The 27014-nt window shown below is 41.0% G+C and overlaps 1 protein-coding gene across 1 annotated transcript in view; it reads right to left on the reverse strand.

Annotated features, from left to right (window-relative positions):
* The window catches only part of TTN (titin), a 245450-nt gene that overhangs the window by 18271 nt on the left and 200165 nt on the right, over positions 1-27014 (reverse strand). Inside the window, exons 288-301 of the mRNA XM_069781541.1 lie at positions 9891-26996; positions 9269-9565; positions 8578-9165; positions 8175-8477; positions 7725-8021; positions 6971-7258; positions 6584-6883; positions 6186-6488; positions 5716-6021; positions 3839-5605; positions 3448-3744; positions 2596-2883; positions 2204-2503; positions 60-2126 (exon numbers count right to left, since the gene is read on the reverse strand). Of these exons, the coding sequence (XP_069637642.1) occupies positions 60-2126; positions 2204-2503; positions 2596-2883; positions 3448-3744; positions 3839-5605; positions 5716-6021; positions 6186-6488; positions 6584-6883; positions 6971-7258; positions 7725-8021; positions 8175-8477; positions 8578-9165; positions 9269-9565; positions 9891-26996 (24507 nt within the window). The remainder of the gene's footprint in view (positions 1-59; positions 2127-2203; positions 2504-2595; positions 2884-3447; positions 3745-3838; positions 5606-5715; positions 6022-6185; positions 6489-6583; positions 6884-6970; positions 7259-7724; positions 8022-8174; positions 8478-8577; positions 9166-9268; positions 9566-9890; positions 26997-27014) is intronic.

Consider the following 27014-nt stretch of genomic DNA (forward strand, 5'->3'; position numbering starts at 1 on the left):
TAGTTATTACAACCACCTCAGTCAGAGGAAAAGAACAAATTTTGAAGTGTTTCACTTACCGAATGGATGCTCAGCAACGATTGGTTTTGATTCAAGGGGTTTGCTGACACCAAATCTGTTTTCTGAGCTTACTCGGAAACTGTACTCCTGGTATTTTGTGAGATGAGTGACTTTGATCTGTGTACGTTTCACACTGGAATTTACCAGCTGCCATGCTGTTGTGCCAGATTCACGTTTCTCTACAATGTAGTTCGTAATGTCACTGCCACCGTCATCTTCAGGTTCTTTCCAGGTCAACACACAGGATTCAGCAGAGACAGATGATATTTCAATTGGGCCAGTGACAGGACCTGGCCTTCCTATGACTACCACTGTGACAGTAAATGTTTTCACACCAGCAGTGTTTTCTAGTGTGAGGTAGTATTTACCAGAGTCACCCCTCATACTGTCCTTTACAGTCAGTGTGGTTCTGTCTTTTGTTGTCTTGATGGTCACTCTTTCAGTTTCCTTCAGCCTCATCTCCTCAAGTTTCCATGTCACTTTTGGAGCTGGGCGCCCACTGATTGGTATATCAATAGTAAAGGTGCTTCCAGCCTTGCATGTTATGAGCTGTCTGCTTATTTCGCTGAGATCTGCTGTTGGTTCAATCTGTGGCTCCTTAATAATAACAGAAGAGAAAGCTTCTCTCGGCTCACTGTAGCCAGCATCATTCTTTGCCTTGACCCGGAATTCATATTCAGTGTTCTCCACAAGGCCTTCAACAGTGAAAGTAAGTTGTTTGGTTTGTCCAGCTTCAATCCAGGATTCAGAACCTTTTTGTTTCATTTCAAGAAGGTATCCAGTAACACGGCTACCACCATCATGATCAGGTTTAAGCCAAGCTAAAACTACGGAAGATTTGGTTGTATCAACAATATCTAGTCTCTTAGGTGGAGCAGGCTCTTCCGTGGCTACAACTGGTTCTGTTAATTCACAGGGTTCACCTACACCATATTCATTTTCTGCTGACACTCGATAGTAATATGGCACACCCTCTGCCAGATCAGTGACCTTAAAGATTTGTCGAATGCATTTTGAACTCACCACTTGCCAGCTACGACGGCTTGCTTCCCGTTTTTCCACAATGTAGTGATGGATACGTGAACCTCCATCCAGAACAGGAGCATCCCACATTAAAGTAATAGATCCTCGAGTCACGTCTTTAAATGTAATAGGACCTGGTGGACCAGGTGTGTCCAAAACCTTGACAGTAAATGTAATAGACTTACTTCCACTGTTGTTTTCCACAGTAAAGACATACTTGCCAGCATCATTTCTATTACATTCCTCCACAGTCAATGTGCTGAATGAATCAGTTGTTTGAATGTCAGCACGCAAGCTAAGATTAGCATCTGCTTTGGACCACACAGCAGTAGGAACAGGTCTTCCAGAGAAGGCAATAAATAGACGAATGCTTGCACCTGCTCTTACAATATGAGTCTGCTTGAAATTTGCATCGATATCAATTTCAGGTGCAGAAAGCCTGTCCACGGTTTGGATAGAAGCAGGAACTTCACAACTTTCTCCTTTGCCAGCACCATTGACAGCACTAACTCTGAATTTGTAGTGTTCTCCTGCCTCCAAATCAACAACGGTATATTTAGTAGCAAGAACAGTCTCTGCATTGACTTTCTGCCATGCTTCAAGATCAGCTTTGCACATCTCAATGATGTACCCAATTATTTCCATGCCTCCATCAAAAACTGGCTTGGTCCACTCTAAGCTTACACTAGTCTTTGATGTATCTGTCACCTTTACAACATTAGGAGCACTTGGTGGGCTGACTGGTTCTCTACATTTAATCAGCTTTGAAACGTCACTTGGAGGTCCAACTCCTACAGCATTTTCAGCCATGACATGGAATTCATACTCATTGCCTTCAATAAGGCCAGTTACTCTGTATCTGTTCTCAGTAATGGGCCTCTTACTGGATACTTTAACCCAGCGCATGCTCTTCTTTTCTCTCCTTTCTAGAATATACTCATTTATCTCACTTCCACCATCTGATTTTGGTCTTGCCCATGTGAGTGTGATACTGTCTCCTGTAACATTGGTAGGCTCTGGAGTTCCTGGTGCGTCAGGGAGAGCTAAAAAAAGAAAAACATCATGAGAAAGACAAGATGGTAACTCCGCAGTTATTTCTACAGAATCGGGTAGAACTTACTGTAAGGTATTTGTGCGGTAACTGGATCAGACTCCAATGGTCTGCCAACTCCAAATTTGTTCACTGCAGAGACACGGAACTGGTATTCGTTGCCCTTAATTAATTTAAGTGCTGTGTAGGTGCAAGCTTCACATTTATCTTCAACTAATGCCCAAGCAATCCTGCTGGTTTCACGTTTTTCAATTATGTAGTGGGAAATAGAAGCGCAACCATCATTAGCTGGAGGCTCCCACCACAATGTGACTTTTTCTCCAGTAATGTTTGTGAATCGTATTGGTCCACCAACTTTTCCTGGTGTGTCTGCAATTTTAAAGGTTCAGAATTATAATTTGATGGCACTTAGAATAAAATACTGTTCTAAAAGAGCATGCTGAAAGTGTTTGGCGCAGTACCTTGTACTCTGAAGGTAATATCTTCTCGTTTAGTGCCTGATGCATTTTTGGCTTCTACTGTGTACACTCCACGATGATCCCGGGTAGCATCTCTAATGAAGATTGTACTATATCCAATAGCTGTAGTTATTTCTATATTCATTATTTTCTCAATCTCCTTACCATCCTTAAACCATGTCACTTTAGGTACTGGACGTCCTTTGATTAGAGCTTTAAGTCTAATGCTCTCTCCAGCTTTAACAGTAAGGCCTTCGAAGTGCTCAGGGCCAAATTCAATTGTTGGAGCAACTGAAAAAGGAAAATATAATTCAATTCCCATATAGCTAAGTATTTTTTCCTGATACACTTTTTAATGTACTAATTATAAAAGATTGTTATATATAGAATTCTTCCACTTAGAAAATGGTATTCTCTAAAAAGCAGTTATTACATGAAGTATAAACTTATTTTTCATGTAAGCACACAGTGTATCATATTAACAATAGGTGAAAGACACTGTTAACATACGCTGTCACAGTATGCCAAGCTACCTGAGGCATATTTTCCTTTCTAAATTATTCAGTGAATCAGAATATTACAGTTTATGATTTCTTTCTAACTTTGCTACTGCTGCTTATCCAACACAAATGTAGACTTCCATGCCTTTCAGCAATTAATGACGTACGTCTGCAGATTTGGGTCTTTAATTTAGACCCTCTCACCTTGGAGTACAAACAGAAATGTTCTGAGTTGACTGGAAGGACCTCAGCCACATGTTCTTCCCCCCTTGGCCTCCCATTTCCCATCAGTACAGCCAGGAGTTCTAGCTGGCTTTGGTACCCAAATACAAAGATATTAAGAAGTAATTCTTACTGTTTTCATCTCTGGTCATGATATAGCCTGAAGACTGTGAAGGCGGGCTGATTGTACCGACAGCATTTCTTGCAAGCACTCTGAATTCATATCGGTCACCTGAACTGAGTCCTGTAACTGTATATTGGCATTCACTGACATCAGTAAAGTTACATCTGAGCCAACGGTCTTCACTTCCTTGCCGTTTCTCAATGCTGTAAGCCACAATCTTACTGCCTCCATCACGCAGTGGGGGGGTCCATTTAAGGGTGACTGTTTCCCTGGTGACATCAATGTAATCAGGAGTACCAGGTGGGTCTGAAAGGAAAAGAATTAAAATTTATTTTTATCACTGCCCGCCATAGTCTACAAGACTCGAACTTTCTTGCATGAGTGATTGATATTCACTCACCCACTGGAGAAACTGCCAAAGTAAATTTGCTTGGCTCACTAGCTCGGCTTAGACCTGCAGTGTTTTCAGCGTATACTTGGAACTGGTAATCCAGGCCCTCAAGCAGTCCGGTAATCCTGTATTCTCTGCTAGATATTAATGCAACATTAACCTTCTGCCACAAAATACTGTTTCTTTCCTTCTTTTCAACGTGGTATCCAATGATCTCTGAACCACCATCATAAACAGGAGCATCCCAAGATATGGTCATTCCATCAGCGGTTATGTTGTATACGAGAGGCTTGCCTGGGGCACCTGGTGGTCTAAATTGATGCTTTGCTACAACATCTGCTGAGACAAGAGGTGGGCTCACTCCGTATCTGTTTTCTGCACGAACTCTAAACTGATATTCAGTGTCTTTAACGAGGTTTGGTACTTTGAAAGTTGTTCTTGCAGCACTCGAACACACCAGTTTCCAGTTCATTTGTGAAGTTTCTCTCTTCTCAATACTGTAGCCAGTAATTTCTCCTCCCCCATCATCTTCAGGAGCTTCCCATGACAAAACTACACTATCTGCTTTGATTTCATCTAGTCTTAAAGGTCCTTTTGGCTTGGATGGAGGGCCGAGAGTGATGACAGTGATTGTGAATGTTTTTCTGCACACTACATTGTCAAGAATTAAAGTATATTTGCCACCATGCTCCTTTTTCACATTCTTGATGCTTAAGCTTATCTTGTTTTCAGTTTTCTTGAAACGAAGATGTTCAGTTTCTTTAAGAGGGAGGTTGTCCTTGAGCCAGCTCATTGATGGTTTAGGTTTACCTTTATAGGGCAATTCAATGTGCAGGTTATGTCCAATTCTTACTGCAATTTGACCTCCAGGAATATCAGAAAGGTCAGCTTCAGGTGTTATTATATATTCTTTCACTGTAATGGGTCCAATACTAACACTGTCACTCATGCCTTTTTCATTTTTAGCAAAGACTCTGAATTCCATGACAGAAAGCTCTTTAAGTTTTTCAACTTCAAATTCACAGCTCTTGCTTGTGCCTGCATATGTCCATTCTTTTTCTCCTTGCAGTTTCTTTTCAATAATATAGTCCGATATAATGCTACCACCATCATAGTCAGGTTTGCTCCACTGCAATTTAACAGAAGTCTTTGTAGAATCTTTCATGGCTAGGTCTTTTACAGGTCCAGGTACGTCTGCAGCTTTCACCGGTTCAGTTGTCTCACAAGGTTCACCCAGTCCAATTTCATTTTCAGCAAGAACACGGAAGAAGAATGCAGTCTTCTCTGACAGGTTAGTTAGCTTATAGGTGGTATGAGAACACTTTTTTGTTACAGTTGACCAGGCCCTCTTTGTAGCGTCTCTTTTTTCAACAACATAATTTGTTATTTCAGAACCACCATTAATGAGAGGTGGCTCCCATACCAGTGTAACTGTGCCACGAGCAACATGCTTAAGCTGCAGCTTCTGGCAGGCAGATGGCGTGTCAAGTACTTTTATATTCACAAATGATGATTTTGCTTCTCCAACTCCATTTTCAATTGTAAGAATGTATTTTCCTGTATCATTGCGGGTAACTTGAGGAATAGTAAGTAGTGTAGATGATTCTGTGTTCTGGATGATATATCTTTCGTCAGTCCCAAGATTCTTGTCACCCTTTCTCCAAGTGACTGTTGGAGGAGGTCTTCCTTTGAATGGAATCATTGTTTGTACATCTTCACCTGCTTTAGCAACAATAGAGGTCCGGAGAGCAACATCCAGATCAATCTCTGGTGCCACTGTGGAAATAAGTAAAAATTAATAAGGCATACTTGGAATGTAAAATAAGAAATGCTCTGAAAAAAAAAACCCCACAAAAAAAATGATAAATCACTGAAAAGTACAGTACCAAGAATATCTTTAGCTTGAACGGGTTCCATCATTTCAATAGGCTCTCCTTGTCCAGCACAATTTATAGCAGACACACGGAAATAATAATCAATACTTGGCTGAAGGTGGGATACAACATACTCGGTTGTTCTCACTTCTCCCTTAGTACTGACTACAGTCCATTCTTGCTCTTCACCTTCCCTTTTCTCCACTACGTAGTTGGTAATTGGACTTCCTCCATCATAAGCAGGTTTAATCCAGCCAAGGGTGACAGATGTCTTGGTTGTATCCACAACCTTCAGCTTTGTTGGTGAGCCTGGCTTATCTGTAAGTGATAGGTTACGGGGAGAAAAAAGTCAGCAGCCATATTTACAATTAATCATAAAGAGGAATAAAATTTGCCCTCAGTTACATTGGTGCAATTCCATTCTAATTGCTCATTGCCCATTGTTTTCTAATTAATTAGAAATACTACACATTGTATCTTACCAACAGGATCTGCAGCTTTGTAGAAGTCAGAAGCTTCAGAGAATGGACCTTGTCCAGCTGCATTGACAGCACAAACTCGGAAATGATATTCGCTGTTTTCAGTCAGACCTGTTACTTTCTGTCTGGTGTCCCGAATGGTTTCTTTAGTAACCTTGAACCAACTCAGACTCTTCTTGTCACGCTTCTCAAGAAAATATCCTGATATTTCACTGCCTCCGTCAACAGTGGGCCTATTCCAGACAACAGTCATAGAATTCTTGGTTATCATTGTAACTTCTGGTACACTAGGTGGTCCAGGTGTAACTGAGTAAAAAAAAATATATGTCAGTAGATCAGTACTACTTAAAAATAATACACAAGACAGTTCAGTTGCATAAGTTATTTTATATGTTTCTTACCAAATGAATTTTTGGCTATAACAGGTTCAGACTCCAGTGAATCACCAACTCCAAACTTGTTCACACCACGGACACGGAACACATATTCATTTCCTTTGATGAGTTTTGTTGTAGTTAAGATACACCCCTCCAGTTTTTCAGAAATTAAAGACCATACAACCCGACTTGTCTCCCGCTTTTCAACAACATAGTGTGTTACAGGTGCACCACCATCATCTGCTGGTGGGTCCCACGTTATTGTAATCTTTTCAGCAGTGACCGTCTTAAACTGTATAGGTCCACTTGGGGGTCCTGGCTTGTCTGTGGAAGGCAGAAGAAAGAAGATGTTAAGTATTTGTTACTGAGTTATTGTTTAATAGTATAATACAGTCTTATCTCAAGACATACCAAGTATCTGTACTCTAACATGGGCTGATGCTGAACCCATGGCATTCTTCAGTTTTAATTCATAGATGCCACTGTTGAGTCGGGTTGCATCCTTGATGAGTATAGAAGCAAATTCTGTTGTGTTTTCAATAGACATTAGTGCACTGGTTTGTACCTCGTTGCCATTTTTGAACCATTCAATTGTGGGTATAGGCTTGCCTGAGATGCCTAGTTTTAGCTTAACTGAAGTTCCTGCTTTATATTTCACCACTTCTGTGTATTCTGGTGGCACATCAATTTCAGGTGCACCTTAAGAAAAAATAAGAATAAGTTAAAAACATATTTATTTTAGACTTGTATTTAATAAAACCAAAAATAATAGTCCTTTATTTAAGCTAATAATTACAAACATTTTATAAGTACAGATCAAAGTAAAGATAGCATGTATAACTTAAATCATAAACCTAGAACAAGTTAGAACTAATCCTACCAAGAAAAGGCAACCGCATGTATAAATATAACCACTTTGGCCATGGGGCATGGGCAGACTTCTGTTGCTTATAGAAGAAAGATACCATAAGACTAAAAATGCAGATACAGCCAAAGATGTTCATTACAATCATGTGCAAATAGCTCACAGTCATTCAAGCTTATTGACACAATCACTGTAAACTAGCCTTCCATATTTAAAAGACTATGATTCTACAAAACAGCACTGCCTTTAAGCTTCCTAGTACCACAAAATGGTACCGTTATATCATTGCAAAACACGTACCGTACGTATCAACACATGTGATAGGACCCACAACATCTGAGGGGTTACTAATGGAACCAACAGCATTCTTAGCAAAGACCCGGAATTCATATTGGGAATTCTGTGTCAGACCAGTTACTGTGAACTGAGTCTCAATAACATTGGTGAAGCTAGCTTTTGTCCATCTGCCATCTGGAAGATCACGTCTTTCTACGATGTATCCAGTGATCTTGCTACCACCATCAAATGCTGGCTTCTGCCATGACAGAGTGATAGCAGTCTTGGACATATCCAACACACGAAGGTTTCTTGGTGGTTCTGCAGTAGGAAACATAAGAGTATTGCTGATGAATAACAGCTGTTTTGAATATTGGCTTACTGTACAGGATGGAATATCACAGGGGTAAAAAAAAAAAAAAAAAAAGCACTACTTAAATGGTTGGGCTTCTTTATTTTCTAGGGAATACATACCACAAGCATCAATTGCAAGGACTGGATCAGAAGGATGACTTGCTTTTCCGATGCCAGCTGCATTTTCTGCATAAACTCTAAATTCATAGATAAGGCCAGCACTGATGGTGGTGACTTTGAAGTGAGTTGTGCGAATGAGGGTCTTGTTAGCCTTCTGCCATAATATACTATTCCTGTCTTTCATTTCCAGGTGGTATCCAATGACTGCACTGCCACCGTTAGTGACTGGTTCATGCCATCCAACAGTAATACTCTCTCGGGTGACATTCGTGACCCATGGTGTGGAAGGAGGGCCAGGGGTAGCTAATGATATAAAAAGAAGTGATTAATTGTTAACAAAATTGCATTTTCAACATCAGACCATTAAAACATCGACGTATGGTGTGAGAAGCATATTACTCACTGTAAGGAAGCTTGACGACCACACATTGTGAGTCTATGTGATCGCTGATGCCAAAACGGTTCTCAGCTTTGATGCGGAATTGGTATTCTTCTCCTGTTGTGAGCTTCATAACTTTGATAACAGTTCTAGCAACGGTTGCAGACACTTCAGACCAAGCAGCAGTACTTGTTTCTCTTTTCAGTACGATGTAGTTGGTAACTTGACTTCCACCATCATAAGCTGGAGGCTGCCATCTGAGTGTTACACTCTCTTCAGTGATATCACTAAGGACAACAGGACCAATAGGAGGACTGGGTCTATCCAGCACAACAATATTAACAAATGATTTTGTGGTGCCACTTGAGTTGGCAGCAGTAATGTCATATCTGCCAGCATCAGCAGCCACACTTTCTTTAAGGTTAATGATGAGACTTTCTGCAGTGGTTTCTGTGTGAAATCTCATGGTAGGTTTCAGTGGAATACCATCTCTAGACAATGTCACCTTTGGTATTGGTTTTCCAGAAACTGGAATTTCAACTTTCAGGTTTGATCCCGCTCGAATATATACAGTGTTATGAGGGAAGCCCTTCATGTCAATCTCAGGTGATTCTGAAAAAGAAAACATTTTCAAATCATTAAAAAATGTTTTCTCTTTTAAAATATGAATCCAATCTAATGTGTATCAACCTTTGCCTCATGTCAGAAAGCATACCTAATTGTTCTTTAACTGTTACAGGGAGCAGTAGTTCCTTAGGATCGCTTAAACCAGCTTGGTTTTCTGCAGACACCCTGAAGAAATAGTCAACATTCTCCTTAAGGCCATGGACAACATGATGAGTTGTCTTTACAACTGCACACTTAACCCATTTTTGCTGTCCTTTCTCAAGAGCTTCAATGAGGTAGCTCACAATTCTGCTTCCACCATCATGTTCTGGTTTTAGCCATGAAAGAGAAACACTGTCCTTCGTGACATTTGTTACTCCAAGTTTTTCTGGTGGGCTGGGTTTTTCTAAGAAAAAAAGTGCAACAGGTTAAACAATATAGCAAGTATTTACTTTTTATTTTAGCAATTACACAGGAAAGCCATCTGGATTGAGAAAATGTGTTTTAAAATAAATTTGTATATTAGAAACATTTTAAGTAAAATGCAAGCAAAATTTAAAATTCAAGCTATTACTTAGCTATTTTTAATTTGTAAAACCACAGACATACCTACCATAATATTATCTTTTTACTGTAACTAGATGTAACACTTTTTATATTATTTGGAAGTAAACATTTTAAAACATGTATTGTTTTAAATATTAACAAACATGTTTCTTAGTAAAACACACCTGTTATTTTTGTTCCCTCCTTGGTCTCAGAAGGCACTCCAACACCATACTCATTTTCTCCAGAAACCCGGAAGTAGTAAATGGCACCTTCTTGCAAGCCGGTCACTTTGTAGGACAGACGATGACAATTGTTTGTCACAGTGACCCACGCTTTTTTGCTAGCTTCTCGTTTTTCAATAACGTAGTTCTTTACGGGTGCTCCACCATCATTTTCAGGAACATCCCAAGATAACACAGCAGATTCTTTAGTTATGTCTTTTGCTGCAATATTAGATGGTGGGCCAGGAGTATCAAGAACTTTGACAATTAAAGTCAAGGTAGCAGTGTTCAGGATGTTTTGCAATGTTAGTGTGTATTTTCCAGAATCGTTTCTTGTTGCTTTTTCAATAGTAAGAGATGTGCAATTATCTGAAGTATCAATGCTTGCTCGTGTACGGAGATCAGTGTCTGGTTTGTTCCATGTTACATTTGGGACTGGTTTGCCTCTGAAAGGAACAGTCATTGTGAATGATCCACCAGCCTTTACAATTAAAGTCTTCCGCATTTCACTGTCAATATCAAAGGAAGGTTCTTCTTCTCTTTCTTTTGCCACCTGAGGTTCTGAGACTTCACTTGGTTCACTGGCACCAATTTTGTTAATGGATTTCACTCTAAAGATGTACTCAGAGCCTGCTACTAATCCAGTTATGGTGTATTCTGTGCCTCTTAAGTTCTGAATAGCAGTTGTCCAGTCAGTTTCATCAGTTTTCTTGTATTCAACTGTGTATCCTGTTACTGGAGCACCTCCATCAAACAGTGGCTTTGTCCACCCAATGGTTATATTTGACCTTGTAGAATCCACAATCTTAGGTTTAGATGGAGGAGATGGCAAGAACACTGGATCTTCTGCCCGAATTAATGGTGTGGTTTCACTTGGAAGGCTGAGGCCAGCAGCATTTTCTGCATAAACCCGGAATTCATATTCACAACCTTCACGGAGACCAGATGATTTCACTCTTAAATCATAAACTGGCTTTTTGTTTACACGAATCCATCTTAGGCTAGTTTTCTCACGTCTTTCAATTACATAGCCAGAGATCTCATTGCCTCCATCAGACTCAGGTCTTGCCCAGCAGAGAGTTATCGAATCTTTGCTGACACTGGTGATCTCTAAAGATGTAGGTGGACTTGGGACTGTAAATGGGTCTAGGGCTCTGACAGCAACACTTTCTAGAGGCTCACCAACACCATACTTGTTAACTCCCATCACTCTGAAAATATACTCATTACCCTTCAGTAGTTTTGTCACTTTACAGGATGTTGTTCTAAGCTCTCCTTCACAAAGTGTCCATGCAATTCTGCTGGTCTCACGTTTTTCTACAATATAATAATCAATATCTGCACCGCCATTTTCTTGAGGGGGTCCCCATGATAAATGGCACTTTTCAGCAGTAAGGCCATTTATTTCTAATGGGCCTGCTGGTGGGCCAGGTCTATCAAGTACTTTGCAATTAATTGCCAAAGATCTTGTTCCTGCAACATTTTGTAATGTTAGTACATACTGTCCTGAATCACCTCGGATACAGTCCTTAACGGTTATTGCAGTAGTGTGATCTGTTGAGGCTATTTCAACTCTAGCTTTTCCTTCAAGCTCCTTGCCATCCTTTGTCCATGAAATCACTGGAACTGGTCGTCCTGCAACATCAGCATTGACTTTAAACACCTCTCCAGCTTTCACAACTACAACATCCCTGAATTTGGCATCCATCATAATTCTTGGAGCTTCTACATCATCTTTTACAGTCACAGGTCCAGTTGATTCAGATGGCTGACTGAAGAGTCCAGCAGCATTCTTTGCAATGACACGGAATTCATATCGCTGGTCTTCTGTAAGTCCACCTACGTCAAAGTATGTTTCTTGCACATTAGTAAAATTGCACTTTAGCCAACGACCATCTGGTAACTCTCTGCGTTCAATAATATATCCTGTTACTTTAGCTCCACCGTCATATTCTGGTTTAGTCCATTTCAGTGATACACATGTTCTTGTAATATTAGTAACTTCTGGTTGACCAGGAGGATCACATGGATCTCTTGCAGCAACTGGTTCACATGTTTTACTGCATTTGCCTATTCCGGCAATGTTTTCAGCATACACACGATATTCATACAGCAGTCCTTCATCAAGACCTGTAACTTTCATTTGCGTATCAGGTATAAGGCTCTTGTTGACTTTTGTCCAAAGAATGCTGCTTCTTTCTTTACGCTCCAAGTGATATCCTAGTACTCTGCTACCTCCATCATTAACTGGTACCTGCCAAGTTACAATCATGAAAGCTTTAGTTGCATGTGCCACATGAGGAGTTCCAGGTGGTCCCGGAGGCTTAAATGGATACTCTACCACAACAGAAGGAGAATTAGTGTAAGTGCTTTTCCCATAGCGGTTTTCTGCACAAATACGGAATTGATATTCAGAGCCAGTGGTGAGTCGAGATACTTTAATTGATGTTCTTGCAACTGCTGCAGATACTACATCCCATGTTGTTGTGGTAGTTTCTCGCTTCTCCACAATGTAATTGCTAATATGGCACCCACCATCATATCCTGGAGGTTTCCAAGACAGGGTTACACTATCAGCACTAATTTCATCAATATGCACATCAGTTGGTGGTCCTGGTCTGTCGAGGACAACTACAGTTAAAGAAGCTGTTGTTGATCCAGCAGTATTTGAAAGATGTAATTCATAATGTCCCAAATCTTCATTTGAAGCTTCCTTGATGGACAGTAAAGTTGAAGTCTTTGATGTCTGAACATTTACCCTGGTTGTCTCTTTTAAGGGATTCCCATCCTTCTTCCAGCTAACGGTTGGAAGAGGTCGCCCTCTGAATGGCACATCAATCTTAAGATCATCTCCAGCTTTCACAGTGAATGTGTTGAAAAGGAGCTCAGCAGATGGCTGGATTTCAATATCTTTTGCAATGACTGGGACACCAAGTTCTCTTGGATCACTTTTTCCTTTTTCATTAACAGCAATCACTCTGAAACTGTACTCTTCTCCCATACTTAAACCTGTTATTGTTGCTTCTAATGTTTTCACCTGTGTACATGCACTCCATTTTATACTTCCTTTAGTTTGCATTTCTACTATATAACCAGTAATTTTACTACCACCATCACTCTCTGGCTTTTCCCATTTAATTGAAGCAGAGTTGCGAGTCACATCAACAAGAATGACCTTTGCAGGTGGAGAAGGTGGTTCAGAAACCTTAACTGGGTCAGGTGTTTCTGCTGGTAAGCCAACCCCATATTCATTTACAGCTAGAACACGGAAGTAATAACTACATCCTTCTTGTAGCTGGGTAATTTTGAAGGAATTCTTCGTGCAGTTGTTTGTAATTGTGGCATATGCCTTTCTTGTGGATTCTCGCTTTTCAACTACATAGTTGGTAATTTTAGCTCCACCATCAATAAGTGGCGGTTCCCAGGCTAATGTTACAAAATCTTTCTTCACTTCTCTGATTGTCAGGTTTATAGGTGCACTAGGTGTATCAAGCACTCTGACATTAACAAAAGCTGATTTTTTGCCACTGTTGTTCTCTAAAGTAAGATTGTATCTACCACTATCAAATCTATTCACATTGTCAATGACCAGCATTGTATAAGAACTGGTGACTTCAATCTGAGCTCGCTCACTAATTGTTCCTTCTGCTTTCTCCCATTTAACTTCAGGTTCTGGTCTTCCTTTGATGGTGACAAAGAGGCGTAATGTACCACTAGCACGTACAGTGACTACTTTTCTGAGATCTGCATCAAGCTCAATTTCAGGAGGTTCAATCTTGTCTGCTGCTATGACTGTACCAGGTATAGTAGCAGGTTCTCCTACTCCTTCTGAGTTGATGGCACAGATGCGGAAGTTATACTCCTGGTTCTCTTTAAGTTTTGTAACAGTGAACTGTTTTGCTTGTAGGCCTGTTGGTGGTGTGCAGGTAGTCCATTCATCAGCAGCAGCCTCTTTTACTTCTACTACATATCCCTTAACTGGAGCACCGCCATCATAAATGGGCTTACTCCAGGCAAGGGAAACTGATGATCTGGAAGTGTCTGTAACCTTTGGATTACTTGGTGGACCTGGTGGATATAATACATCACAAGCACGATAGAAAATGGATGGTTCACTGGGTTCCCCTATCCCTGCAGCATTTTCAGCAGAAACTCTAAATTCATAGAAATGCCCATCACTAAGACCTGTTGCTCTGAATCGCAAGTCCGTCAGCCTTTTCTTATTGCATTTGGTCCACCGGATACCATCTTTGTCTCGTTTTTCAAGTATGTAACCTTCAATTTCAGCTCCCCCATCATCTTCTGGGCGACACCATGTTACCACCATAGAATCTTTTGTGATTGCTGAAACTTCAGGTGTTGAAGGAGGACCAGGGGGTTTGTATGGATTACGAGCCACAATTGGCTCAGATTCCAAGGGTTCTCCAGTTCCATATTTGTTCACTGCCATTACACGGAAAATGTACTCATTGCCAGCAAGGAGTCTGGTTACTTTGTGGTTAAGAGCCTGCACATCTGTTGCTACTTGTGTCCATGAAAGCCTGCTTGTCTCTCTCTTCTCAATGATATAATGTGAGATACTAGAACCACCATCATGTAAAGGTGGAGCCCATGCCAAGTAGCATTTTTCTGCAGTGACACCTGTAACTTTCAAAGGTCCTTCTGGAGGTCCTGGCCTGTCAAGCACTTTTACAGTGATTGGTATAGATTTTGTGCCACCAACATTTCTGAGGTTAAGAGTATAGTGACCTCCATCTACTCTTACACAGTCTTTGACAGTAAGAGTTGTTTTCTTAATGGTAGATTTAATTTCCATTCTTGCAGTTGCTTCTTCAAGGTCTTTACCATCTTTTGACCATGTAATGTCAGGAATAGGTTTGCCATGGATATCAGCTTCAAGAACAAAGGTTTCTCCAGCATGAACAACAATGACATCTTTGTATTTAGGATCCAGAGAAGCCCCTGGTGCTTCAATTTCATCTCTGGCAGTAATGGGCCCTGTACTTTCAGATGGTTCACTCAAGCAACCTGCTGCATTTCTTGCAATTACTCTAAATTCATATCGCTGGTCTTCGACAAGACCACTTACTGTAAATTCTGTTTCCAACACATTCGTAAAGCTGGCTTTCATCCAACGACCATCTGGTAGTTCTTTCTTTTCTACAATATATCCAGTTATTTTGCTTCCACCATCATATGCTGGTTTTTTCCACTTCAGCGTGATATTATTTCTCGTAACAACAATGGCCTCTGGGCGGCCAGGTGGGTCACAAGGATCTCGGGCAACATATAATTCTGATACTTTGCTGACTTTGCCAATGCCAACAATGTTTTCAGCAGAAACTCTGAACTCATATTCAAGACCTTCTTCAAGGCCATCTGTTTTGTATTTGGTGTCTGCAATGAGTGACTTGTTCTGTTTTGTCCAAAGAATGCTGTTCTTATCTTTACGTTCAAGATGGTAGCCAAGAACTTTGCTTCCTCCATCATTAACTGGTTCATGCCACTCTACAATCATATGGTCCTTGGAAGCTGCTGTTACAAATGGGGTTCCAGGTGGCCCAGGCACCTTGTAGGGGTATTGCACAACAACTGGTTTAGAATCCAAAGGAGAGCTCTTCCCATATCTATTTTCGGCAGAAATCCTGAACTGGTATTCAGAACCTGTTTTAAGCTTTGTTGCTTTGATAGTTGTTCTTGCAACTGTTGCTGACACAATGCTCCATGTGGTAGTGCTTGTGTCACGCTTTTCTACTATATAGTTGCTTATCTGACAGCCGCCAGTATAATCAGGTGGATCCCATGATATAACAACAAAGTCTGCGCTAACTTCATCAAAGCGGACAGGTCCGTGTGGTGGGCCAGGCTTTTCCAGTACAATTATGCTCAGGTGCTCTGTTGCCGTACCTGCTGTGTTTGTTGCTGTTACTGTATATTTACCAAAGTCTTCCTTGTTGCTTTCTTTAATATGTAAGATAGTTGATGTTGATGTATCCTGAATATGTAACCTGGTTGTCTGTTTCAGTGGCTGCTCATTCTTCGTCCAAGTAATCGTAGGTTTGGGTCTACCTATAAATGGTACTTCTACCTTTAGATCTTCTCCAGCCTGTACACTGTATGTATTAAACATCAGTTTGAAACTTGGCTCAATTGTCAAGTCTTTAGCTATCACAGGAATTCCAAGTGCTCTGGGATCGCTTTTGCCTTTTTCATTGTAGGCAATCACACGAAATTGGTATTCCTGTCCTGAACTCAAACCAGACACAACTGCATTGCATGTTTTGGTCTCACTAACAACACTCCATTTTTCTGTTCCTTTAGGCAGCATTTCAACAATGTATCCCAAAATTCTGCTACCTCCATCATGTTCAGGTTTTTCCCATGTAAATGATGCACTTCTCTGAGTCACATCGGTGAGTGTTACTTTCCCAGGAGGCAGAGGTGGCTCTGAGGCTTTGACAGCGTCTGTGGTTTCAGCTGGAACACCAATTCCAAATTCATTTTCAGCCATAACTCTGAAGTAATAAATTGCTCCTTCTGTAAGATTTTCAACTTTAAAACTTGTCTTGCCACACTTAGCACTTACATTTGCAAATGCCTTCCTGGTTGACTCACGCTTGTCTATTACATAGTTCTTTACCTTTGCACCACCATCGATAATGGGTGGTTCCCAAGATAATACAGCAGAATCCTTCCTTATATCTTTTACCACTAAGTTTTGTGGTGGTCCTGGTGTGTCCAAGACTTTTACTGTAACAAATGCAGATTTAGAACCACTGCTGTTCTCCAACTTAAGAATGTACTTTCCAGCATCATTTCTATCACAGTTGTCAATTGAAAGTTGTGTGTAGTTTATGCCTTTATCAATCTGAACTTTTTCTGTGAATTCACCTTCCTCTCGAGACCATGTGATGTCAGGTGTTGGTCGTCCTCTGAATGGTATGTGAATCCTAGCAGAGCCGCCAGCTCTAACCACTATCCCTTTCCTTAGCTCTGAATCAATATCAAGTTCTGGAGCTTCAAGTTTGTCTTCTGGTTTAATAGTACCAGGAACTGATGCAGCCTCTCCTACACCAATCTTGTTGAGGGCACACACTCGTAGTTTATATTCTTGATGTTCAGTAAGCTTTTTGATTTCAAATCGAGTGGCACGTATACCTGTCTGTGGAGTAACAAGTGACCATTCATCTTCATCTGCTTTGCAGATTTCTACAAGGTATCCCTGGATTTCACAACCACCATCATAAATAGGTTTACTCCAAGCAAGTGTAACAGAAGTTTTGGTGGTATCCACAACATGGGCATTTGTAGGTGGGCCAGGCTTGAACATGGGGTCACAAGCTTTAAAGTAAGGAGAAACTTGGCTTGGTTCACTCACTCCAGCAGCATTTTCAGCAGAAACTCTGAATTCATATTCATGATCCTCTGTTAAACCTGTAACTCTTAATCGCAAATCTGTAATTCGGCGTTTATTGCATTTTATCCATCTGATGCCTGCTCGGTCTCTCTTTTCTACTATGTAACCTATGATTTCACTACCTCCATCACTATCTGGTCGGCTCCAGCAGACAGTCATAGAATCCTTTGTGATGTTGGTAATTTCCAAAGCCTTTGGTGGTCCAGGAACCACAAATGGATTTTTCATCATTACTGGCACAGATTCTAAAGGCTCACCAACCCCATATTTGTTAACTGCCATAATACGGAAAACATATTCATTTCCTTCTAAGAGTTTTGTTACTTTCAGCATTGTAGGTAAAACCTCTGAAGCAACAACAGTCCATGCTAGGCGACTAGTTTCTCTCTTCTCTACAATGTAATGAGAAATATCACTGCCACCATCATGAAGAGGAGGAGCCCATGCCAATGAACATTTTTCAGCTGTAACTCCTGTCACTTGGACTGGACCCTCTGGAGGTCCTGGCCTGTCCAGGACTTTTACGTTTACTGGTACTGTTTTTGTTCCTGCAACATTAGAGGCTTCTAAAATGTACTGTCCACCATCAACTCTAATAGCATCCTTTACAATTATTAATGCACTGAAATCTGTGTTCTTTATTTCATATCTAGCAGTTTCCTCAAGTTCTTTATCTCCTTTGTACCACTTAATGGTTGGTAGTGGCTTTCCATGAACATCAGCCTCAAGTCTGAATGTTTCACCAGCATTTACAACAATTGTGTCTTTGTACTTCGGATCCATTGAAATTCGTGGAAGTTCAACTTCATCCCTTGCTGTTATTGGTCCTGTACTGTCAGAAGGTTTGCTTATTGCACCTGCAGCATTCTTTGCAATTACTCTAAATTCATATCTTTGGTCTTCAGTAAGCCCTGTTACAGTGAACTGAGTTTCAATGATATTTGTGAAGCTAGCTTTCATCCAGCGACCATCTGGTAAGTCACGTTTCTCTACAATATAACCAGTAATCTTACTTCCACCATCATATTCTGGTTTGATCCACTGCAGAGTAATAGAGCTTCTTTTTATTATTATAGCTTCCGGGCGACCTGGAGGATCACATGGGTCACGAGCTACATAGCACTCAGAAACTTTACTTGTTTTGCCTACACCAACAATATTTTCAGCAGAAACTCGAAACTCATATTCAATTCCTTCTTCAAGGTTAGTTGTCTTAAAACTTGTGTCCTGAATAATAGTCTTGTTCACTTTAGCCCATAAAATACTGTTTTTCTCCTTTCTTTCAAGGTGGTAGCCCAACACTCTACTGCCACCATCATTTATTGGTTCATGCCACTGTACGACCATGGAATCTTTTGTAACCATTGTCACAAATGGTGTGCCAGGAGGTCCTGGTTCCTTGTAGGGGTACTGTGCTACAACTGGTGCAGATTCCAATGCAAAGCTCTGCCCGTACCTGTTCTCAGCAAATATTCTGAACTGGTATTCTGAACCAGTTTTCAGTTTAGTCACTTTCAGTGTAGTTCTTGCAACAGTAGCTGAAACTGTTTCCCATACAGTGGTTGTTGTATCTCTCTTGTGAACAACATAGTTGGTGATTTGGCAGCCGCCTGTGTACACTGGGGGACTCCATGATAGGGTAATACTTTCTGCACTTATTTCATCAAACTTCACAGGTCCTACTGGAGGGTCAGGTTTGTCTAGAGTTATAATTTCAACAGAGGCAGACTTTTGCCCAACAACATTAGCCACAGTGATTTCATAAGTGCCACTGTCCTCTTTGCTAATTTCTTTAATATTCAATATAGTAAGATCAGTCAAATCGCTAACATTCACCCTTGTCGTCTGCCTTAATGGCTGGCCATCTTTTACCCAGGTAACAGTTGGTTTCGGTCGACCTGCAATTGGTACTTCTACTTTCAGATCTTGTCCCACTTGGATACTATAACTGTGAAAAGCAGGTCTTACATCAGGTTCAATCACCAGGTCTTTGGCAACTATTGGAACTGCAAGTGCTTTAGGATCACTCTTACCCTTTTCATTTACAGCCATTACTCTAAAAAGATATTCTTCCCCTTGAGTTAGGTTAGTAATAACGGCTTCAAGTGTTTTTACACGAGCACACTCTGACCACTTCTCACTACCCTTTGCTTGCATTTCAACAATGTATTGTATGATTTTGCTGCCACCATCATGTTCAGGTTTTGCCCAGCTTAGTGAGACACTGTTTCTCGTGACATCATCCACTGTTATTTTCCCAGGAGGTTGTGGAACTTCAGCAACTTTAACTGGGTCACTGGTTTCTGCAGGGAGGCCAATTCCATATTCATTCTCAGCAGAGATTCTAAAGAAGTAATAGCAGCCCTCCTGAAGTTGACCTACTTTCCATGAAGTCTTGTGGCAGTTTGTTACAACAGCTGCATATGCTTTTCTTGTTGCTTCACGCTTTTCAATAATGTAATTCTTTATTTTTGCTCCACCGTCCAAGAGAGGAGGCTCCCATGAAAGTGAAACAGAGTCTTTAGTGATCTCTCTGATTTTTAAATTAACAGGTGCACTTGGGGTATCCAGTACTCTTACACTGACAAAGGCAGACTTGGTTCCACTGCTGTTTTCTAAAGTCAGAGTATACTTTCCAGTATCAAATCTGTTAACGTTGTCTAGAACAAGGGAAGTAAAGCTGCTAGTGGTATCAATAATAGCTGCCTCTCTGATCTCACCATCCATTTTACCCCATTTTACTTCAGGTGTTGGACGACCTCTGATGGGAACAAACAGTCTTAAGGAACCTCCTGCCCTCACATTTACAATCTTCCTTAATTCCATGTCAAGGTCAAGGTCTGGTGCCTCCATCTTCTCTTCCACAATAACAGAACCAGGAACATCTGCATGCTCTCCAACTCCTGCTTTATTAACTGCACATATGCGGAATTTGTATTCATGTTTTTCCACTAATTTTTCTACTTCCATGTGAGTATTCTTAATTCCAGTTGGAGGGGTACAAATTGCCCATTGGCCGTCACTTACATCACATTTTTCCACAATGTATCCCTGAATTTCAGAGCCACCATCATAGATAGGTTTACCCCATGAAAGGAAAACGGAAGATCTTGTAACATCCACAACTTTAGGATTATTGGGTGGACCTGGCTTGTAAATAGGATCACATGCTTTGTAGTAAGTGGAAGGTGGGCTCGGTTCACTAAGACCAGCAGCATTTTCAGCTGAAACTCTGTACTCGTAATCATGATTTTCTATAAGCCCAGTCACTCTGTATCGCAGCTCACTTATCAAGCGTTTGTTACATCTTGTCCAGCGAATACCTTCCTTATCTCGTTTTTCAAGGACGTAGCCCAGGATTTCACTACCACCATCTGAGGCTGGCCTTTCCCATACAACTATCATAGAGTCCTTGGTAATGGCTGTGACTTCTGGTGCTTTCGGTGCAAATGGCACTACAAATGGGTTCTTTGCAAGAACTGGTTCGGACTCAAGAGGTTCACCAACGCCGTATTTATTTACCGCCATGATGCGGAAAACATATTCATTTCCTTCTAAAAGTTTTGTAACTTTGCAATTTAGGGTTTGCACATTTGAATCAATGACTGTCCATACCAAGCGACTGGTTTCCCTTTTTTCTACAACGTAGTGTGAAATATCGCTACCACCATCTTGTAGCGGAGGTTTCCATGACAGCATGCATTTTTCAGCGGTAACGCCTGTAATCTCAACGGGACCTTCTGGTGGTCCAGGTCTATCAAGAACTTTGACGTTAACGGGAACTTTCTTTTCACCTGCAACATTCTTTGCCAGTAGTACATACTGACCACTGTCAACTCTAATGGCTTCCTTCACACTAAGGCTTGTTGCAAAATCGGTACTTTTTATTTCCATACGAGCAGTGTTTGTCAGCTCATGATCACCTTTTAACCACTGAATGGAAGGTATTGGTTTGCCATGAATGTCAGCATCAAGCCTGAATGACTCACCAGCATGCACTACAATAGTGTCTTTGTATTTTGGATCCATACTTATATGAGGTGGTTCTACTTCATCTCTTGCTGTAATTGCCCCTGAGCTCTCAGATGGTTCACTGAAAATACCTGCAGCATTTCTTGCTATAACACGGAACTCATACCTCTGGTTTTCAACTAGACCAGTTACTTCAAATTGGGTATCAATGACATTTGTAAAGCTTGCTTTCATCCAACGACCATCAGGTAGCTCCTTCTTTTCAACAACATAGCCTGTGATCTTGCTTCCACCATCATATACAGGTTTCTTCCACTGAAGTGTTACTGAGCTTCTTGTGACAATTATAGGTTCTGGACGACCTGGAGGGTCACATGGATCATGTGCAGTATAGCATTCAGATGCTCTACTTGCCTTTCCAATGCCCACTATGTTTTCTGCATAAACTCTGAACTCATATTCAAGACCTTCCTCAAGGCCAGTTGTCTTAAATTTGGTATCTGGAATAGGTGTTTTATTGAGTTTAGCCCACAGAATGCTGTTTCTTTCTTTACGCTCCAAGTGATACCCAATGATCTTGCTACCGCCATCATTGACTGGTTCATTCCACTGTACCACCATGCTGTCTTTTGAGACGTTTGTTACAAAAGGTGTTCCAGGTGGGCCGGGAACTTTAAATGGGTATTGGGCTATGATTGGCTCTGAAGTGAGATAGGTACTCTTCCCGTATCTGTTCTCAGCTGCGATTCTGAATTGATATTCACAGCCAGTCTTTAATCGACTTGCTTTTATAGTTGTTCTTGCAACAGTAGCTGACACAATCTGCCAAGTGGTGGTGGAAGTGTCTCTTTTTTCTACAATGTAATTATTGATAGAGCTACCACCATCATACTTGGGTGGTTCCCAGGAAATGGTAATACTATCTGCTGTTACTTCATCTACTTTTACTGGTCCAGTTGGAGGTCCTGGTTTATCAAGGACAACAATATTTAGGGTCTCAGTTGCTTCACCTGCAGAGTTTGTAAGTTTAACTAAATAATTCCCCACATCTTCTCTGCATGCTTCTTTTATTGTTAACACTGTGTTATTTTCTGAACTTTCTGCGTTTACTCTTGTCGTCTGCTTCAATGCCACATTGTCTTTATGCCAAAACACTGCTGGTTTGGGTCGACCAACAAAAGGAACATCAACCTTTAAGTCCTCTCCTGCTAGAACACTGAAGGTGGTAAACAGTAGTTTGAAAGCTGGTGGAATCACAAGATCCTTTGCAATAACTGGTATACCCAGCTGGCGGGGATCACTGATACCTTTCTCATTCTGAGCTGAAACACGGAAGGTGTATTCTTCACCTTGGATCAATCCTGTAATAGTGGCTTCAGTAACTTTTACTGTAGCACAAGTTGACCACTTTTCACTGCCTTTGCTTTGCATTTCTACAATATAGCCCAGAATTCTGCTACCACCATCATGTTCAGGTTTTTCCCAAGACAAGGATACGCTATTTCTTGTGACATCCAACAAAGTTATTTTCCCTGGTGGAAGTGGTCTCTCTGATACTTTTACGGATTCTGAAGTTTCAACTGGAAGGCCTATTCCATACTCATTTTCAGCTAGGACTCTGAAGTAGTAGTTGCAGCCTTCTTGCAGTGAATCAACTTTCCAGGTGGTCTTGTGGCAATTGGCATTAACAGTTGAATAAGCTTTTCTTGTTGATTCACGCTTTTCAACAATGTAATTTTTTATTTTAGATCCACCATCTATGAGAGGAGGCTCCCATGTGAGTGTAACAGATGATTTTGTAACTTCTTTTATTTTCAAATGTTGAGGTGCCCCTGGGGTATCAAGGACTCTGACATTCACAAATGCTGACTTACTACCTGAGCTGTTTTCAATTGTCAGTATGTATTTGCCACTATCAAATCTATTTACGTTTTCAACAATAAGTAGAGTGTAAGAGCTTGTTGATTCAATGCTCGCTCTATCCAAAGATTCTCCATGTTCTCTTGTCCATTTTACTTCAGGTGCTGGTCTTCCTTTGATTGGGACAAAAAGCCTTAGAGTACAGCAGGCTCTAATAGTGACAACCTTACGTAGTTCTGCATCAAGTTCAATCTCTGGAGGTAGCATTCTTTCTTCAGCTTTTGGAGTCCCAGGAACAAGAGCAGGTTCTCCAAGACCTTCAGAGTTCATAGCATATATCCGTATTTTATACTCCTGATTTTCTTTCAGGTCAGTGATGGTAAAAGAAGTGGCCTTTAAACCTACTGGTGGAGTTACAATCTTCCACTCATCTTCTTCAGGTAGTGCGATCTCAACCATGTAACCTGTGATCTCTGAACCACCATCATATATTGGTTTGTTCCATGCTATTGTAATTGAGGACTTGCTGCTATCCAAAACACGAGGATTACCTGGGGGACCAGGCTTAAATACAGTATCACAAGCTTTATAGAATGGACTGGTTGGACTTGGCTCACTGACTCCAGCAGCATTTTCAGCCATGACTCTGTATTCATATTCATGGCCTTCTGTCAGTCCAGACACTTTATAACGTAAGTCAGTAACAACCCGTTTGTTACATTTCACCCACCGTAGACCAGCCCTGTCTCGACGTTCCACAATATAGTTAGTTATTGGGCTCCCACCATCAGAATCAGGATGGCCCCAACAGACAACCATAGAATCTTTTGTAATTGCTGTAACTTCAGGTGTTTTAGGTGGATCAGGTGGCACATATGGATTTACTGCAAGAACAGGCTCTGATTCCAGAGGCTCACCAACTCCATATTTGTTAACAGCCATAACACGGAACACGTACTCATTGCCCTTCAACAGCTTAGTAACCTTCAGTTTAGTTAATGGAACTTCTGTGGCTACAGCTGTCCATGCCAATCTACTGGTTTCACGTTTTTCAACCACATAATGGTCAATCTTTGCTCCTCCATCATCCAGTGGAGGTAGCCATGACAGCACGCATTTTTCTGCAGTGACTTCAGACACAGTCAAAGGTCCTTCTGGGGGACCAGGTCTATCAAGAACTTTAACATTGAAGATATGCTTGGCAAAGCCACCAGGATTTGTTGCAGTAAGTGTATAGGCACCGCCATCTCTTCTTGAAGAATCTTTATTGATAAGAACAGTAGAGAAATCTGCTATTTTTATTTCTAATTTTGCTGTGTCTTCAAGTTCTTTTTCTCCTTTTGTCCATGTCATAGTTGGTGGAGGGCGACCTGAAACATCAGCCTCAAGTCTGAAGACTTCACCTGCTTTCAGCACTAAGGTGTCTTTGTATTTAGCATCCACCCTTATCTTTGGTGCTTCAATGTCATCTCTACAAGTTATTGCATCTGATGGCTCAGAGGGCTGACTAACAGCCCCACCAGCGTTCCTAGCAATCACACGGAATTCATAGGCAGCATCTTCTGTCAAACCACTTACAGTGAATTCAGTCTCTAGTATATTGCTGAAATTAGCCTTCAGCCAACGGCCATTAGGAAGGTCTCTTTTTTCAACAGTGTAGCCAGTTATCTTAAAACCTCCATTATATTCTGGTTTAGTCCACTTCAGTGTAACTGCATGTCTTGTAATGTTCAGAGGTATCGGCTTACCAGGTGGATCTATTGGGTCGAGGGCAAACACAGGCTCAGATGGCTTGCTTGGCTTACTCTTCCCAGCCAGATTTTCTGCTATAACACGGAATTCATATGCAATGCCATCAGTAAGTCCAGTTGATTTAAAGATATTGCCTGATACCAGCATTTTACTTACAGTCTGCCAAAGAATGCTATTTCGTTCTTTTCTTTCAACATGATATCCCAGAATTGGGCTTCCACCATCAGTTACTGGTTCATTCCAGCTAATGGTCATGGTTTCTTTGGTGACTGCAATCACCTGAGGAGTGCCAGGAGGCCCAGGTACCTTAAATGGGTAGTTGGCAACTACAGTCCCTGAAGTAATGGCTGGACCAATTCCATATCTGTTTTGAGCTTTAACACGGAACTGATACTCAACTCCAGTAGTAAGTCGAGTGGCTTTAAATGTAGTACGTATCACTGTGGTTGCCAATTCAGTCCATGTGGTACTGTCAGTTTGACGCATTTCTACAATGTAATTACTGATTGGTACGCCACCATCATCCAAAGGAGGCTCCCATGAGAATATTAGAAAGTCAGATGAAATTTCATCAAATTTAATTGGTCCAGTAGGAGGTCCAGGTATGTCATGAACCTGAACTGTGATTACTTCACTAACTTCTCCAACAATATTTTTAGCTGACAGTGGATATTGACCACTATCACTTCGTTTACATTCATTGATGGTTAGTATGGTTGCAGTTGCAGTATTTTCATAATTTACCCTTTGTGTTTGCTTAAGTATCTGGTCTTCTTTCTTCCAAGTCACAGTAGGCCTTGGACGACCAAGCACAGGGATTTCAATCTTGATATTGTCACCAGCTTTGGCAATGACTGTTTTCTGGTAAATACCACGGAGGTCAAACTCTGGTAGCATTGTTTGCTCCTTGATAATAACTGGTCTGCTTTCTCTTGGGGCACTTCTTCCAGCACTGTTAACTGCCATAACCTGGAAAGTATATTCTTCATTTTCAGTTAGATTCTTTACTACACAGTCCAGCGTTTTTACAGTGGTGATGTGTGCCCACTGGTTGGTTCCTTTTCTCTGTGCTTCAATTACATACCCAGTGATCTTGCTGCCACCGTCATGTTCTGGTTTTGGCCAAGCCAGGCTAACTGAGCTCCGTGTTACATCCATAATATTAAGGCTTTCAGGTGGGGATGGTGCCTCAGAAGCTCTTACTGGTTCTGCAGTTTCAGCTGGTTCACCAATACCATACTCATTTTCAGCCAGCACTCTGAAATAGTATTCACACCCCTCAGCCAAATTAGGAATCCTAAAGGAACACTTCTGGCAGTTGGTTGTGACTGTTGAATATGCTTTCCGAGTTGATTCACGTTTCTCAACAATATAGTTTGTTATACGTGAACCACCATCTATCAGAGGCATATCCCATTGGAGGGTGATGCTGTCTTTGGTTATTTCTCTAGGCTTAAGGTTTATTGGCGGACCTGGTGTATCCAAGACTTTTACATTTACAAAGCCAGTCTTCTTACCAGCAGCATTTTCAAGAGTCATTATGTATTTTCCTGCATCATATCTGGTACACTCTGTGACAATCAAGAGTGTAAAAGAGTCTGTATTTTCAATATTGGCACGTCCTTTGAGTGAAACACCATCTTTTGTCCATGTAACTTCTGGGGTTGGACGTCCTTTAATTGGCACAAAAATCCGAATAGTTAATCCAGCTCTAACAACAAGCGTTCTTCTTAGCTCAGCATCTAATTCAAAGTCAGGAATCTCTTCCCGGTCTTTGATTTCCACACTTGGAATTATTGCTGGTTCACCGATACCTGCAGCATTCATGGCAGAGATTCTGAAATTGTATTTGGCTCCTGTCTGCAGATGAGCAACAACAAACTGAGTGATTCTTAAAGCAGTCCCTGTCGTGTCTTTTACCCATTCTTCTTCTCCTTCCTTTTGATGCTCTACTATATAACCAATTATGTCAAGACCACCATCATAATGAGGCTTGCCCCAGGCTAAAGATGCACTTGTCTTTGTAGTATCAGTCACTCTTGGATTTGCAGGTTGACCTGGTGGGTCTGAAAAGTGAAGAAAAG

The sequence above is a fragment of the Haliaeetus albicilla genome, chromosome 4 (assembly GCF_947461875.1).
Source record: "Haliaeetus albicilla chromosome 4, bHalAlb1.1, whole genome shotgun sequence".
NCBI classification, from domain to species: domain Eukaryota; kingdom Metazoa; phylum Chordata; class Aves; order Accipitriformes; family Accipitridae; genus Haliaeetus; species Haliaeetus albicilla.